We start from the raw sequence: 14,551 nt of genomic DNA on the forward strand, positions 1-14,551 counted from the left end.
ATTCTTTCTACATAATGTCAAGTAGATTAGGAGGTCAAATCTGGAAATCCCATCACTAAGTATAAAATAGGATTGCCATTCAATTCCACTTAGATGAGAACCTTTGGTTCTTATTATACCAAACCAAAAACCTAAGATGAAGTCAAGTATAAGAAACAGCAGAAACTGCTAACATTCCAAGATGAAAGGCCATTCTAAAACAAAGCAAAACAAAAAACTTAAGCAATTAAATGAAGCTGAGATTTCAATTTTTATCATGTTTATTTTATAGTCATGATTTCTTAGTCCTTATTAAGTTGATACAATCTGGGGAAATAAATACTCCCTTCCCTTTTTGTTGCATATGTACTCACAAAGGAAGGGGGAAGAAGATATGAGAGAATAGGCAATGGGTGTAGGGAGCAGAAAGATGAACTTGAAGAGAGGCAGGGAGTGTTTATATGAACCTTCCGTAGCAGTACCAACCAACAAAGCAGAGGAAATTAGCAACGTGTTTTCTTCTCACGTGGACCTCTGAAAGTATGAATCAATATGGAACCACATTCAGCATACATCAATTACATAGCATTGTGGTACATGTTTTCTATCAGACATGATGTATATATTTTTTTCTCATTTTTTAAGCTCCAAAGATGACACGATTCATGAAGCACTTTTAGTGTATTATTCAGTAAATATTAATTATGATCATATAAACTAATCTTGCTTAGATGAAAGCACTATTAGCTGCCATGTAAAGGTCCTCCTTTCAAGTATCACTTAAATGTACAATTGGAGCTTTCAGAGGAAGTTCTTGAAACCCTCTTTCAGTTGGGTTTTCAACTCATGTGCAACACTAAATGCGGATAAAATAAAGATCACACCTTATTTAAAGGTTTGCACAGAAACACCCCTTGCAAATGTAGCCAATATCTTGTCCAGAGAATAGTGGCAAAGGAACTGTTCTCTTTCAGCCTTTTTCTTCCCACATTTTGTCTAAAGGTCTTTATCCCAATGTCTCGGTGCTCCATCAGTGAGTGTGAGGCAGGGCTGCCTCTGTGCCAGAGATGCCTGTCCCCGAGAAGATCAGAACGTGTGCAGATAACCCCATCTTTTGCTCATCTCATCAGTTCTGCCCAATCCACAGGGTTAAAAAATGGGTGGGATTTGATATCTTCAACACCAGCAACTCCAGCACCAAGACGCTCCACAGGGTTGAACTGTAAGAGCTAAAAAGAAAGGAATCCAAGTAAGTAACAGGAATCCAAGTGATGAATCAAAGGAAATCAAAAATATATGAAAGGAAAGAACTGCTCGATTCAACCCTAGTGACAATGGATTTGATTAATAACCCAACTGATGAGATGACCTTGAAAAGGGAGCTATGTCTAACATCACTGGAGCTGTGGGGTGGTGGGGGTATCGGAGTTCATGGCTTTTCAACTGATTTGAAACATGACCTTGAGCAATTCACTTTGGTTCTCTCAAACTCATAGTGTAATAGGACAGTTATACCTATCCATTTCCTATTCCAAAGCACATCATGATGTTAATTAGATATTGCGCCCAAATCTGAGAGATCCAGTTACTCCTTCATGGGTGTGCTGAAATAATGTGTCTTGAGACGTTCATGCATCCTCAAATTTTGTTTTTAACAGCTTTACTGAGGGGTAATTTATATAGCATAAAATCCATCTGTTTAAGTATACAATTCAGTATTGTTAGTAAATTTTAAAAGCTGTGAAACCATCACACAATCCAATCTCAGAACACTTCGATCACCCTAAAAAGTTTTCTCATGCAGTTGGTATTAATCCTCACTTCCATCCCCAGCCCTAGGCACACACTAATCTGCTTGTTAGTCTCTGTAAAATGTGACCTTTCTGGATATTTCATGTAAATGGACTCATAAAACATGTTGCCTTTTGTAGTTGCCCTCTTTTACTTAGCACAATGTTTTTCAGATTCATCCATGTTATAGCAGGTATCAGCAGCCTGTTATCTTCTATTTCTGAATAGCATTCCATTTTTTGGATATAAAATATTTTGTTAATCTATTCACCAGTTAATAGACACGTAGCGGGCACTGAGGGGGGCACTTGACAGGATGTGCACTGGATATTATATACTATATGCCGGCAAATCGAATTTCACTTAAAAATATACAAAAAAATAAATTAAAAAAATAGACACGTATTTTCCAGGTTGAGGCTATAATGAGTTATTGCTATTAACATTCACATATATGTCTTTGTGTAAGCATATGCCTTCATTTCTCTCACGGACATTCCTGGGAGTAAACTGCTGGGTCATGTGGCAAATTTATGTTTAGCTTTTTAGGAAACTGCCAAAACTTTCTAAAGTAGCTGTATCATTTTACATTCCCACGAGCAATGTAGGAGAGGTTCCAGTCTTTCTACATCCTCACCAATACTTGATACTGTCCATCTTTTGATCACAGCCCTTTTAGTGGGTTTTAGTGGCATCGTACTATGATATTAATTTGTATTCTCTAGTGAGTAATAATGGTGAGTATCTTTTCATGGCTTTCTAATCCATTCATATAGCTTCCATCGTGAATCTTTGCCCATTTTTATACTGAATTGTTTACTTATCGAGTTATACGAGTTTTGGTGGGTTTTTTTAGACTTTAAGTAATCCCCCACACCCAATGTGGGGCTTGAATTTACAACCCGGAGATCAAGAGTCATATGTTCTATCAACCTAGCCAGCCAGCAGCCCTGATAAGAGTTCTTTATACATTCTGAATACAAGCCCCTATTAGTTACATGATTTGAAATATTTTCTCCCACTCTGGGGCTTATCTTTTCATTTTTCTTACTGATATCTTCTTAAGTATAAAAGTTTTTATTTTATTTTATTTTATAAAAGCCCACATTATCAATTGTTTTTGAAGTCATATCTAACAACTCTTTTCCTAACCTGTCATGAAGATTTTCTCCTATGGTTTCTTCTATAATTTTTAATCTCCCATCTATATAAGTCTATGAGCTATTTTGAGTTAATTTTAGGATATGGTATGAAGTAAGGGTCTTTAGTTCATTTCAGTTTTAGCATGTGACTTATTTGATTTTCCCAACACCATCTGCTGAAAAGACTTTTTCACCATCAAATTCTCTCGGCACCTTTCTTGAAAATCAATTGACCATAAATGTAAGGGTTTATTTCTGGATACTCAATTCCAGTCCACTGATCTATATGCCTATCTTTGTTCTAATAACACCATAATTTTCTAGTAATTTTCTAATTTCCTAAGGTGCAAGGTGAGATTTTCATTTGAGACCTTTCTTTTCTCATATAGGTGTTTATAAGCCATAAATTTTCTGATATAGGTGTTTATATGCCATAAATTTTCCTCAGGAACTGATTTAGCTACATCTGATAAATTCTGATATATTCTGTGTTTTCATTCTATTAAAAACACTTTCTAGCTTCTTTTGAGATTTGTTTGACATACAGGCTATGTAGAAACATGTTTAATTTCAAAATATTTGTGGACTCACCAGATCGCTTTCTGATTTCTAATTAAATTGTTATAATCAGAGTATGTTGTATGATTTCAATCTGTTTAAATACTGAAGCTTGTTTTGTGGTATAGCATATGATCTTAGAGAATGTTCCTTATATACATGATAAGAATGTATTCTGCAATCATTGTTCCATATATGTCAGAGACATTGGATATTGTTGTTGAAGTCTTCTTAATATCCTTGTTGATTTTCTATTATTTATCAAGAATGGGGTGCTGAAGCCTCCATTTATTTATTAATATTGGATTGTCTATTTTCCCTTCAATTCAGTCAGATTTTGCTTCATACATATACAGGCTATTATTAGAGCATATACATTTATTGTTATATCTTTCTATGTACTGACCTTTTATCACTATGAAATATCTTAGCCTCTCGTAAGTCTCTAGGCTTCACATCTATTTTGTCAGGAATTTTTTTTTTTTAAGATTTATTTACTTAATTCATGAGAGACACAGAGAGAGAAGCAGAGACATAGGCAGAGGGAGAAGCAGGCTCCCCACGGGGAGCCCAATGCGGGAATCTATCCCAGGACCCCGGGATCATGACCTGAGCCAAAGGCAGATGCTCAACCACTGAGGCACCCAAGTGCCCCTTGTCAGGAATTTAATATAGCCACTTCAGCTCTTTTATGGCTACCATCTGCATGATTGATCTTTTCCCATTCTTTTCCTTTCAACCTATTTGCGTCTTTGAATTTAAGGTGTGTCTTAGATAACTGAATTTTTACCCAATTTAATATTAACTGCTTTTTGTTTGGCATGTTTAGACATCCATGTTGAATTGTAATTATTGATGTGGTGGGTTTAAATTTGCCATTTTCTACTTGTTTTCCACCTCTACTGTTTTTTGTTGTTGTTGTTCTTCTTCTATGGCCTTCTTTTGTGTCAATACTTTTTAATGCACTACTTTAGTTTCTCTATTGATTTTTATTGTTTTTTTAGTGGTCGCTGTAAGGATTACAATAGCATTTTAATTTATCATAATCTACGAGGTATGTGGGTGGCTCAGTCAGCTGAGCATCTGACTCTTGATTGCACCTCAGGTCATGATCTCAGGGTTATGGGATAGAGACCCACATTAGGCTCTGTGCTGGGCATGGAGCCTGCTTGGGGTTCTCTTTCTCCTTCTGCCCCTGTCCCCATCCCTTTCTCTAAAAAATCAATAAAATTTATCACAATCCACTTCAAGTTAATATTAACTTAATTCGGGATCCCTGGGTGGCGCAGCGGTTTGGCGCCTGCCTTTGGCCCGGGGCGCGATCCTGGAGACCCGGGATCGAATCCCACGTCGGGCTCCCGGTGCATGGAGCCTGCTTCTCCCTCTGCCTGTGTCTCTGCCTCTCTCTCTCTCTCTGTGACTATCATAAATAAATAAGAAATTTAAAAAAAAAAAAAGGATTTAAAAAAAAATATATTAACTTAATTCCAGTGAAATGTAGAAACTGCTCCACTATAGCTCTGTATCTTCTGCCATCTATTATTGTCATATATGTAATATATTTGTATGTTATAAATTCAACAGCATGTTATAATTACTGTTTCACACAATCCTATATCTTTTAAAAGAAGTTGAGAAAAAAATGAGGGGAAAAAATCTTTTTCATTACTTATATTTTTTATTATTTTTTAAATTTATTTATTATTTTTATTTTTTTTATTGGAGTTCAATTTGCCAACATAGAGCATAACACCCAGTGCTCATCCTGCCAAGTGCCCCCCTCAGTGCCCATCACCCAGTCACCCCAACCTCCCGCCCACCTCCCCTTCCACCACCCCTTGTTCATTTCCCAGAGTTAGGTGTCTTTCATGTTTTGTCACCCTCACTGATATTTTCACTTATTTTCTCTCCTTTCCCTTTATTCTCTTTCACTAATTTTTATATTCCCCAAATGAATGAGACCATATAATGTTTGTCCTTTTCCGATTGACTTATTTCACTCAGCATAAAGAAGATGTGGTATAGGTATACAATGGAATATTACTCAGCCATTAGAAACAACAAATACCCACCATTTGCTTCAACATCGATGAACCTGGAAGGTATTATGCTGAGTGCATTACTTATATTTTACCATTCCAGTACTCTTCATTTTCTCCTACAGACTCAAGTTACTAAGTGGATGGTGTCATTTCCTGTCAGCCTGAATTCCTGTATATTTCTTGTAAGGCAAGTCTAGCAATGAATTCTCTCACTCTTTATTCAGGAATTTATTTCATCTTCATTTTTGAAGGATAATTTTGCTGGATATTGAATTCTTGGTTGATAGTTCACGTTAGAATTCTTGGTTGATAGTTAACTTCCTTTCAGCACTTTGACCATGTCATTTCACTGTCTTCTGTCTTCCATTGATTTTATCATCATCATCATCATCATCATCATTATTGAAGTACAGTTTCAGGTGTACAACTACTGATTCAACAATTTGTACTTTACTCAGCACTTTCCACAGTACATGTAGTCACCATCTGTCACTATACAATGTTATTACAATATTACTGATTACATTCCCTACCCAGTAATTTTCATCTTCATGATGTATTTATTTTATAACTGGAAGTGTGTACTGTCTTCCATCATTTTTTTTATTTTTTTATTTTTTATTTTTTTAAATTTATTTTTTATTGGTGTTCAATTTACCAACATACAGAATAACACCCAGTGCTCATCCCGTCAAGTCAGATATTAAGATTTCCTTGTATAAAGTGAGTGGGTTTTGTTTTGTTTTGTTTATTGCTGCTTTCAAGATTGTCCTCTTTGTTTTTGTCTTTCAATAATTTGACTAGGTATATTTTCCTAATTAAGGTCCATTGTGCTTCTTGGATACTATCAATATTTGTCATCACATTTGAGGTATTTTTAGCCATTATTTTTTAAAATACTTTTTCCTCCCCTGTTCTCTTTCCTCCCCTTCCTGGCACATTTGATGTTATCTCATAGATTTGTGTAGCCTTGTTCATTTTTTTAAAAAATTTTTTGCCTTTTATTCAGATTTGATCATTTCTATCATTCTATCTTCAAGTTCATTGATTCCTCCCTCACCTATCTCAAAATAGCTGCTGAGATGCTCTAAAGCAATTTCCCCCTAATGAATGCTTCATTTCAATTATTGTATTTTTCAACTTGAAAATTTCTATTTTTAAAAAAAAAAAAAAAGAAAAGAAAATTTCTATTTTTTAATATAATTTATATCTCCTTATTGAGAATTTCTACTTGTTGATTCATTATTGTCATACTTTCCTTTAATTCTTTAAACATGGTTTCCTTTAGTTCTTTGAACATATTTATAATAACCACTTTAAAGTCTGTTAAATTCAACCTGGGGACATTCAGAGTTAATTTCTACTGACTGCTTTATGAGTCATACTTTTTGTTTCTGTGTATATCATATAATATTTGCTGAAAATGGGACATTTTGGATGCTATATTTTAGCAACTCTAGCTCCCAACTTTTTTCCCAAGAAGACCATTAATCATTGCTATTGGTTGGTTTGTTTTTTGTTTGGTAACTTCTTTCAGCTAGATCTGTAAGTCTGCTCCTTCCATCACTTTGTAGTAAGCAGCTGTTGCTATCTCCGCTCATTCTTTTTTTGTTTTTATTTTTGAGCTTCACTTCCTAGGGGCCATCCTGTGTGTGTAGAACTTAGTAGTCAATCTGTGATTGAAAAGAAGTTACAATACACCTCTGCCCCTAAAGTTCTGTCCTCTGCCAAAGTGAAGGAGAACACATTAAAAATTTAGGTCACTTACAAATCTCCCCTGGTTTTTACTTTCATTTCAACTTGGGATATTTCCCTTTTCCTATATGCATGCACAAAACCTCAGGGTTGGTTCTCGTGGCCTGCTTCAATATGGAAGAAACTTAACACCTGACCAAGCAGAGAAAAGAGAATGGGAGCAGTCCAGGCAAAATTGCCACAGACTATCACTCTTCTTTCCCAAAGTTTGGCTGTTTTTCAAGTATAAACACTTTACAGATTGTTGTATCCCTTTGATCAATTTCCAGGCACTGAGATGGTTGTTTTTGCCAATTCTGTCCAATGTTATAACTTCCTTTCTCAAGAAAGAATTTGCCAACTCCCTCATATGGCTATAGCCATTCAAATTTGAGAATATTCCTATAGTAAGTAACTTTTTCCACAGGATTTAGCCAACTGCAACTGAAAGATTTAAATGATTTATTTACATTAATGTTTCTATACATTTAGGAAACCCCACTATTCAAATTCAACCAAAACTTCTGTTTCTTCTCTTTTTACCTTTATTTCTATTTTTTCTTTCATTCACTATTCATTAATTCAATTATTTATATGAAAAATATCAACTGATTTCCTATTATGTGTCAGTCCACTACTTTTTTAGGCCTTTATACCTTTATCACTAGCAGTTGCCCCACCCACTCTTACTTTAGCAGCCCTATAATTCCACACATGCTTCAGCAAATAAAAATTACTATGTATTATGAATCTTCACCACTGCCCTGTCAATAATGATAGAAAACACTGACGTGACACTATGTTCCAGGCATTATTATAGTTTAATTCACAACAACTCTATGAATCATTACTATTCTCTCTATAGATGAGAAAAAAAGAGACTCAGAGAAATTAAGTAACTTATTTAAGATCATACAAGTAGTAAGTAGCAAAGACAAGATTTGAATTTAGGCACTATGGCTCCAGAATCCATGCTCTTAAACATAACATGACACTGCCTCCTGAGTATGTGATCTGCAAATGCCAAGAATCTACTACTTCAATATTACCAAATACACAAGGGGTGTGAAGCATATACTTCAAAAGACTGTACTCAATCTTCTCACTTGAAATTGTTATATCTAGTATTCAAAATGACCATTGTTTATTAAAGCTAATTGCTCAAAGAATTTTAATATTAGATATTGGAAAAATGTGTTAAGTGAAAAGCTGCTATTATAAAACAAACATTGTAAGAATATCCCAAATATATCAAATTCATTTTCAAAATCCGACAATTCATGTCTAACTGATTGAAATGTGGAAGGCATCAATTTAATATAAATTTAAAATATCGAACACTTGTAAGAATTACATATAACTATAGCATATTTTTTAATATTTCAATAAACATATGAACATGTAGTTCTTTCTTTTTCACTGCAATTGGCTTTTCCACCCCTATTTTTTACAAAAACATGACCTCATTATGAAATTTCAATAAAGGTTCCTATTTTGACTTTTACTAAAGTCAATTTCATTAGTTCATGGACTTCACTACAAAATGTAAATATAAATCTATAGGCAAAAGTATAATTACGACTATCTTGTTTATCCTGCCATTTTAAATACTATACCAGGCCTCAAAAAAGACCACACAAAGATTCTACTGCTTAAACAAATGTGTCAGTCAGTGGCAAAACCAAAATAGTCACTGCCAGTATCCCTTCTCCTGAAGAACACTCAGGCAATAAGCTGAACAATGAAGACCCCAAAATTTGTTCTGAAGGTCTATTTTCTCATGTAATATTTTTCAACTGACAAAACAATTGTGTCATAATTAACTAAATGTACACCAAAATTAACTAAATGTACAGCATGAAGTACAAACATACATGCTCTGAGGATTTGTAAAATATAAGCATCTTTCTTTTAATTGCATTTAAAATGTAACTATGTCTACTTTAGCACCATTCACATGACTGAGATGACTGAACCATGGGGACAGGGGATCACGAAATCTAGGAAGAAAGCAAGGAGCTGAAAGACTAAAGGGGGAAATCTTCCCAAAGCAGAATAATTATTTCCATATAAATCATTTTGTGATTTTTTAAAAAATGACCCCTATGACCTGTGAGGTAGTGGAAGAGGAAAGTCAAAATGACAAATGGCTAATCATGCCAAGAGACCCCTTTTCCCTTTCCTGATGATGTTTCCTCAAAATGAGTGGTAGTTTCCTTAGGCAGGCCAATGACAGAATGCTGATTTACTATATAATATATACATATCTGTACTGGAGGATTTAACATACCTTAAGCCAAGATTCCTTTATAACATAATTTCTAATAAGAACAGGAGCAGATCTTTATAAATTAATGTAGGGAATTCTATTCTCAGTATTATATAATAATGACATTAAGGAGAGAAACGAACAACAAAAAAGCACTTGCTAGCCTTCTTCAAATTATTTAACAAAAAAATACTTGGAATTTATCTTGTGCCACAACAAATAAGATGAAATCAAATGACAGCTGTTCTTTTTTCCTATTAGAATGAAATGTATTCTATATCTTTGCACTACCTCTTAATCCTTTTGCAAAGTGCTCAAAGGTATTCTCATCTCATTTCCAACCTGGTTATGTTTCTTTGTTTTACATTCCCCGGGAAAATTGAATCTTCCTGAAGCTCAACTCTGATCCTCTTATTTTTCTGCACAAAAACTTCAAATACTTTTTTTTTTTTTTTTTACTGAATTAAGTATGTTCACTCTTCCCTGGTAATCATGATAACGAAACTCCATAAGAGAACTCCAAGTTACCTTTCCACACCCATCCATGACTATTACTCATTCCTATATCCACCCCTCCACTCCAGAGAAACCAAACTTCTCATTTCTTACTTTGGATCTTTTGGACTCCTTTCCTTGTTGAAGCTGTTCACCCCACCTAGCTATTCCCCCCCACATCCCACCTTGTCAAGCCAAAATTCTAGGGCTCCACAAAAAATAACATCCACTACACAAAAACTTTCCTAATGCAATCACTTCATCAATTATAACCCCTCCTTACTTATCTTGACTTGCCAGAGTAGTTTTTAAACCTTTGACAGCTTTGATCAAATGCATCCATAATATAATTATTTGTGAGTCTTACCTTTGTAGTTTACAGCACTATGTCTTGCATATATTTGTGCATGTACTTGAATGGAACCCAAATCACTCTTCAAGAGAATACTAGGTAATTCTCTTAATATATTCTTCCCTCTCCCTTTTATTTAAATTTTGTTTTCTCTGATTAAAGAAAAATAATTCCGGTTTCATGAAACAAAAATGTTAGTTCTTGATCTTTTTCAAATAATTTTTCCCTTTATGTTTCTCATAAAACTATAAGGATTTGGGGCAGCTGGGTGGCTCAATGGTTGAGCATCTGCCTTTGGTTCAGGTTGTGATCCCAGGGTCTTGGGATTAAGTCCCACATCAGGCTCCCCACAAGGAGGCTGCTTCTCCCTCTGCCTATGTCTCTGCCTCTGTGTCTCTCATGAATAAATAAATAAAATCTTTAAAAAAAAAAAAACTGAAAAAAAAAAAAAAACCTGTAAGGATCCTAGGCATGACAATTCTTGCTGATTTGCTGTTGAGCCTATCACACCTCATTACTGACAACCCTCAGTATACTCACTCAAACTCACTATTCAAAACTAGAGGAGCATCTTAAATGCAAGGAATCCTTTTAAGAAGCTCACTAGAGTTCCAAGCCTACGTCTGGAATACTGAACTTTAATTATCAATAGTCTAAAACCACTGAAAATGTACTAGCTGACATCAATGCCCAATTTCCATCAGTGGATGAAGCTAGGAGTAATCTAACTTGGCAAGATTTTCTAACACCACTTTTCTCCAAAGCAGCCTAAGTAGCCTATTCCTAAATTTCTAAATATGAATTAAAGATTGAAAATATTCGGTCAAAAAAAAAAAAGAAAGAAAGAAACAGTCATCATACATGGTTACAAAATGTAACAGCAGAAATTGAGCAGCTCTAGATAAGCTAAAAACGATACTTAAATCTCACACCTACACAAATACATGGAATGGACTAAACGGTAGCCTGGATTTTTTTGGGGAAAAAAAAAAAAGACTTAAACACCAATAAGCTTTAACTGTTCCCTCTGACCTCACTAATACTTAAATAATAGCAGGAGCCTAACCATACACAGTAGCAGTTCTGAATTTGTAATTAGTGATGAGTCTTTCTTGCCCCAAACTAATTTCCTTAAGGTTTTATAACTATGGACTCTGCTAATTTGCATGGATGATATATTAGGCCAGTAGGTCAATTAAATTACCTGTTGTATGAGTGAGCGAGCCTCTTCAGAGACACATTCTGGCATGTTCAAAGTAGTATGAGTATTTATTCCTGCTGGATGGCACTCAACCAGAGTCTGAAATAATCAATCAGGTATACTTCTTATCCCAAATAACATCATATTCTGTTCTATCACAAGATTTATGGACAGCAAGACAGAAAGCTCAACAACCATCTTAACTGGAGGTATAGTAATCAACACAGTGTCAGGCTAAGGGCCATGAGACTACAGAACTTCTAACTGAAACGAAGGCAATCATCAAAATCACAGCATAAACATAAGCTTAGTTATACAGGGAATGGCTCATAATAGAAAAGTTTACACTATACACAAAAACTAAAAAAGGACTTGATACCTCTGAATTGTTTAATATTCTTAAAAATCTAAGTTTAGGATTGGTTAATAATACCACTCTATATTAATAGCACTTTATGTTTTAATTGTACTTTAAGTGGTTTGTAACAATCCACAACAACCTTAAGAGTTCAGTATTACCTACATATTCAAGGTAAATGACTACTTACAAAAGTAGGGCTGCTCATTTCCTCTCTCTTCTTTCCAGGCGGTAATGTGCACCAATACTCTATTAAAGTCTATTAACCTCAAACATCTTACTTAAAAGTTATTGATCAGAGAGAATATAAATTCTGTCCTTAAGCTAGAACAGATAGGATAAATTTACAGTATTGAGAAAAAGGTAATGTTACCTTTTAAATCTACATTCATTTGCTAAAATGAGAATTCCCTCCTGCATCAAGCAAGATGTTTAAAACATCCAGAGAATTCTAATACATCCTTTATGAACATTACAGATTTAATGCTGTTAAAACTGAATCACAGAAAATGAAGAGAAAGAATGTTTAGTCATACACAGCTAAATACTAACATTATGACACAACAGAATTTTTATTTATTCAATGTAATACAATTCTACTTTTAAAAAAATCTGGAATCTAGATAAACTTGCATTTTTCTGCCTTTTTTTAGATCAAAGATTTTCTTATTTAGTCCCTGATATAACAACTAAAGGCAAAGGCTAAATGTTCTCAATTTGAAATCAAGGTAGCATCTGGGTAAACTTATTAAATGTCCAGGTCACTGCTTACCTTGCCAGTGAGAAGTTCAAAGAGGACAGCACCCAAACTCCACCAATCACAGGCTTCTGTTTCTTCTGTGATTGCTCCAACCTCTAAACACACCAAAAAAGGTTGATATTAAAATTCCAAAGGTCAATTCAACTTTCAAAATTAACATGTATTAGCAAGGTGACCTTTTTAATGCTGAGAGAGCATATACTAAATACTACTGGGCTTTCAAAATTCCTGAAAGTTACTTATCCTCTTTGGTCACCTACTGTGGTTGCATTTTTTTTTTTTTGATGCAGTCATATATTAAACTGAGACATTTGTTCTTTAGTTGATAGAGGGACACCTTCAAGAAGCTACACTTAAAAGTTATATGAATCTACTAGATCAGCATTTTGCTTAATTTTTAAAATTCAAGAAAGTATAGCCAACTCTACCTCAGGGGTCATTTTTTGTTTTAGAAATAAAGACTGTAGGTTCAGAAGGAACTTCAAAAATTATTTAAACCGGTAATTATCCTTTTAATTACAGATTAGAAGCCAGAGAGGTGAAATGCCTTGTCCAATGTCATATAGTAAATCAGCAGCAGAACTAAAACCTGATTTATAGTACCATCTCTCTCCTATACAATCAATTGCTTTCAACTAAAGGAGGAGCGTGTGAAATGCAAATTCACCCATTTTGATATTTAGAAGTACAGATAGATATGTTGTTTTAAGCCCTAACTGAAACTACTGGCTAAGATAAGGGTGTTTAGGATATCTACAAATTACAGTCTTATCTGTGTTAGCCCTATCTTTCACCAGCACCAGTTCTCTAAATGCAATATGAGTTTTCAGGTGTCATCTTCCAGGTTTCTCCACAAATCAGCAACACTCATTTTACCAGTTCTTTTAGCCCTTATGTCTGTTTGATGCCTTCTTGTCCTTTCCTAATGATATTCGATTAGTCACTTAAGCCTGTCAATGTCTATCCTTTCAGGTCCATTTGACCGACATAACACACTTAGTATTTGTGTGCAGGGTAACCCACAAATCATAAAAATAATGTTCAAAAGTTTTTAAGTAGTTAGGTTGGAAATCGGAAATAACTGAAGTGGTGCTCACAAGACCAGCCTTTTAACCAATACTTTGTAAATCTATACCACAGGGGAACTACACAACTAAGAAAACAGCTTGAGCTTTAAGTCTTGGAGGAAAGGTCAAGTGGACCAGAGAAAGAAAACAAACCCATTCCTATGAAAATACTGAAACTCCTCCTATTCAATATCATCTTCCATATCCTGGCACCTACCCTCTTCTTTTGGAATTCAAGTGGCCTTGAATTATCTCCCTCCACACTAGCCCCTGTCCAGTCTTTCCTCCTGTAGCAGATTGTCTGAAAAACAGAACTACCTGACAAGAGATTTAATTATATATACATTGTGCAAATATTTGTGTGTGTATATTTATATGTACCAGTGTGTGTGTATATATATATATATACACACACACACACACACACACACACATACCCACGCATCAATATGATGGAATATTACTACCTAAGCACTTTAATTAAAGATTTTATTTACTTATTCATAAGAGACACAGAGAGAGAGAGGCAGACATAGGCAGAGGGAGAAAAGCAGACTCCCTGCAGGGAGCCTCATGTAGGACTCGATCCCAGGACCCTGGGATCACACCCTGAGCCAAAGGCAGACGCTCAACCACTGAGCCACCGAGGTGTCCCTACATAAGCATTTTAAATGATGTATTTATATAAAGTTTAAGCATAGAAGTAAATGGGTATATTAAAATTTTTAAAAAGCTATAAAACAATAAAATTCCAATTTTAGAAGTATGTATTTAAAAAAAGACTGGTGAGAAAAATGACAAAA

The 14,551-nt window shown here is 34.7% G+C and overlaps 1 protein-coding gene across 12 annotated transcripts in view; it reads right to left on the minus strand.

Annotated features, from left to right (window-relative positions):
• Positions 1-242: 242 nt before the first annotated feature.
• Positions 243-14,551, minus strand: part of RPS6KC1 (ribosomal protein S6 kinase C1) — a 180,835-nt gene continuing 166,526 nt past the window's right edge. For all 12 annotated transcript variants that reach the window (XM_026001101.2, XM_072733288.1, XM_026001103.2 and 9 more), the window contains 3 exons: positions 12,694-12,776; positions 11,567-11,662; positions 243-1,208 (listed from right to left, as the gene is read on the minus strand). In XM_026001101.2, the coding sequence (XP_025856886.1) occupies positions 1,098-1,208; positions 11,567-11,662; positions 12,694-12,776 (290 nt within the window). In that variant the 3' untranslated portion in view covers positions 243-1,097. The remainder of the gene's footprint in view (positions 1,209-11,566; positions 11,663-12,693; positions 12,777-14,551) is intronic.

Source organism: Vulpes vulpes, chromosome 13 (genome assembly GCF_048418805.1).
Source record: "Vulpes vulpes isolate BD-2025 chromosome 13, VulVul3, whole genome shotgun sequence".
NCBI classification, from domain to species: domain Eukaryota; kingdom Metazoa; phylum Chordata; class Mammalia; order Carnivora; family Canidae; genus Vulpes; species Vulpes vulpes.